The sequence below is a fragment of the Lolium perenne genome, chromosome 4 (assembly GCF_019359855.2).
Source record: "Lolium perenne isolate Kyuss_39 chromosome 4, Kyuss_2.0, whole genome shotgun sequence".
NCBI lineage: Eukaryota > Viridiplantae > Streptophyta > Magnoliopsida > Poales > Poaceae > Lolium > Lolium perenne.
The window spans coordinates 193,561,993-193,565,215 of NC_067247.2; the positions used below are offsets into that span (position 1 = coordinate 193,561,993).

General features: G+C 43.7%; 1 protein-coding gene across 1 annotated transcript; it reads right to left on the reverse strand.

Moving 5' to 3' along the window:
• Window positions 1–1,357: 1,357 nt before the first annotated feature.
• On the reverse strand, window positions 1,358–2,467 carry LOC127295306 (small ribosomal subunit protein eS28). The gene is made up of 2 exons (XM_051325234.2): window positions 2,310–2,467; window positions 1,358–1,793 (listed from the first exon to the last, which is right to left on the reverse strand). The coding sequence occupies exon 2, from the start codon at window positions 1,790–1,792 to the stop codon at window positions 1,595–1,597; it is 198 nt and encodes a 65-aa protein (XP_051181194.1). The 5' UTR covers window position 1,793; window positions 2,310–2,467; the 3' UTR covers window positions 1,358–1,594.
• Between the last annotated feature and the right edge of the window lie 756 nt (window positions 2,468–3,223).

The window sequence follows — 3,223 nt, forward strand, 5'->3', positions numbered from 1 at the left end:
GGCGAAGCAGAATTTAGTAATCTCACTTTAAATTTCTCGACAAAAGAAATCCTCAGACATCCACCTAATTCGACTTTGTCTCATTATGTATATCAATTCGAGAGCTTGAGTTCAAGGTTAAAAGTGATATGTGGTACGTATATTACTTTCACAATGAAACTATGTGTTGGACTAGACTTGAAAAGACTATATCAGATTGCAATTGTTTCATGTCGTTTCGTGATGCAATCATCCTCCTACAAGCCGCAGCTAGAACTTTTCCAGCAATGTATGTTTGACTTTGCCTCTGATATGTCCGTCTTCCTTTGTCAATTAACTGGTTAGTTTAATTGCAAATTAATACAGTTAAAACCCATCAATCAGAAGGTGAGGATGATAGTGTAAGTTTAGCCTCAGAACGGCAACTCTTATGTCGATTTCAACTAGAGCAAACTATTCCAACCTGACAAGCAAAGCACACCAGACACATCAATTGCTTGCCTAGTGCGGGATATCCACATTAACACACAGCACATGCGCATTATCCAACAAGCTGCAACAGTGGCTGATGATCAGTTCCACAAACACAACAGAACATTGTTTCATGTCGTTTTTCATAACACAGTATCCGCCTACCAGGCGCTGCTAGAAGCCTAGAACTTTTCCAGCAATGTGTTTCTAGTCTGATTTGTCTCCTTTGTCCATGGACTTGTTAGTAGGTAAGTTTACTTGCAAATTAAACATGCAGTTGAAACCCATCAGAAGGTGAACATGATAGTTCAAGTTTAGCCTCAAAGCAGCAACTCTTATGTCGAATTCAACTGGAGCAAACTATTCCTACCTGACAAGCATGAACTGACACAGCAATTGCTTGCCTAGCGCAACGATATCCCTAGAACACAACGGCATGCCTATGATCCAACAAGCTACAAGAGAGGCTGGTGATCAGTTCCACCAACAGAACCGAAAGGCCTCTGTTTGTATAGTCCAAGGAGCAAGGGAAGCAATGTCTTTCATAAAGCACCGAGTGAATCAAGCTGTGTTTTCATAAACCAGATACCTTGACAACAAACAGCATTCCTGATGTGCATAAAGGCAGTCCCCTTGGCGAAGATGTTACCGAACTCTAGGGATAATTATCAATAAGGATAGAAGAAACTATACTGCAGGGAGTTGAGCAAAGAAGAGGAAGCCAGAGAATTGTAATCCTAAATTAGATGGCAACTTTCCTAGAGAACAAGCAATTTAGATATTTTATCAAGCGTATTAAGACCATATTGCAGGAGAGACTACGGAATTTCCATCACAGGCACATCATGAATGAATTTATAAATACTCCATACACAAAATGACTCAGATTTGTAACAGCACTCAGAGGTATCCAGCATAGCAGTTATCCAATCAATTCACATTACCAAGAGGTGACAGCATGATCAGGTCTCAAACAACAGTGCGATTTAATTTAGGCAACATAACAAAACTGCAACCAGTTTAGTACTCATTACACCTCCATAGCCTACGCGAAAGCTGAAACCAGTGTTCAAGAACTTGATTCAAACGCAGTACAGTAAGAAGGCAACAGCATTTTACTTCCGGGGACAGGGAAAACCAGCGCTCAGCGCAGCCTCCTGGCCTCCCGCTCAGACTCGAGCAGCGTGAGGATGTCACCCTCACGGACAGGGCCCTTGACGTTCCTCATGATGAGACGGTTCTGGTCATCCAAGAACTTCACCCTGACCTGGGTCACCTGACCCCTGGAGCCGGTGCGGCCCATCACCTTGACCACAACCGCGAGCTTGACCTGAGTGTCCATGCTGCACAAACAGAGGGATTTGCGTTAGGCAAAGCAGGAGCAGCGTCAGAAACAGGTACTGCACAGTTCAATTGCTCTGGCCAAGGCTCAAATTTGTGTTCACAAATAATTCAAACAATATAGGAGAGCAACCAAATGTCCGTGTACGTAGATCAAGCTAAGAAAAGAAACCATCGCCTAGTTCAATTAGAAACATGGAATTAACTATCATGTTACCCTGTCTCCTGTCCAATACCAATATAGCACATCGCCAATTTCGCAAGTAAGAACCCGGGGCCTATTCGAGATCTAAACACCAGCTACTCATAACCGCAAAACTCAACAGTACAAGTTGAAACTAAGAGAAAGATCTACCAGGATCACCAAGACGCCTCCAACTTAGACATATGGCGAACTAGAATCGCCACGAAACTAGGTAACAGCATCATCAATCACACCAATTAATCACGCGCACACGGATCGATCTAGCCCGTAAGTCCGGCGAGGTACAGGAGAAGAGGAGGGAGAGAACACGAACCTTTCTTCAGCAGCTGGCGATGGGAGTCGCTGCTTCTGCTACGACGAAGGAGGCGGCGGCGCTAGGAGGGCAGAAAGAAGAGGGGTTAAAACCCTAGCGCTTCTCCAGTTATTATATATAAGCTATCGCTGCCGGCGGGCTGGGGCCATGGTCGTAAGCGTACTGATGGTCTCTTGGGCCTAAAGCCCAAGCCAAAAGAATAGGATCTTTGTTTTTGGCTTCCAAAATCCAAAAGCCAAAAAAAGCACCTATTTAGGTGCTTTTGGTGGCTTTTGCCAAAGCCAAAAGCCAAAAAAAGCCACACCAAACACCCCCTTATTCGTGGGCTGGTGCTACTTTTTTAACTTACACACTTAAAAAAAGGTTAAGTGCACTTTTGGTCCCTCATGTATCGCAAAAGTCTAATTTTGGTCCCTTAATTTTGTTTTAGTCTAAACCTGCCCTTAAACTCTTAGTTAAGTCTAATTTCGATCCCTGGTAGCGGTTTAACGATGGTTGACCGATTTTTTACTCTCTTTTTTACCACCGTGGACAGATTTGGATAGGTTTATTCCATGTAGGACCGTCTCACCTTGAGATAAGTTATGCAATTATCATTTTTAACGTTCGCCGGTGAGATTGATCATTATCCATTTGTCGTAGTAACCGTAACTCTTCCCTAACACCTAGCGACAGTGCCTCACGCTACTATAGGGTGGATAAGCCGGGCGAGAAAGGAAAAATCGGTGGACATGCTAGGGCTTTTGGTTAGGAGAAAAGGCGGAGGCGGATGAAGTGGCGAGGAATGTTGCACCAAGCGAGAAAGATGTAGGCGGCACACATGTGTGTTAGGGCAAAAGTATTTTTCTATTTATTGACTGAGGAAAAATGATCACAGGTAGCTTAAAATCAGGCAATTATGTCCATAATAGCAG

Coding starts and splice junctions, on each gene's coding strand:
- LOC127295306 (XM_051325234.2), bottom strand. CDS start 1,792: ATGGACACTCAGGTCAAGCTCGCGGTTGTGGTCAAGGTGATGGGCCGC.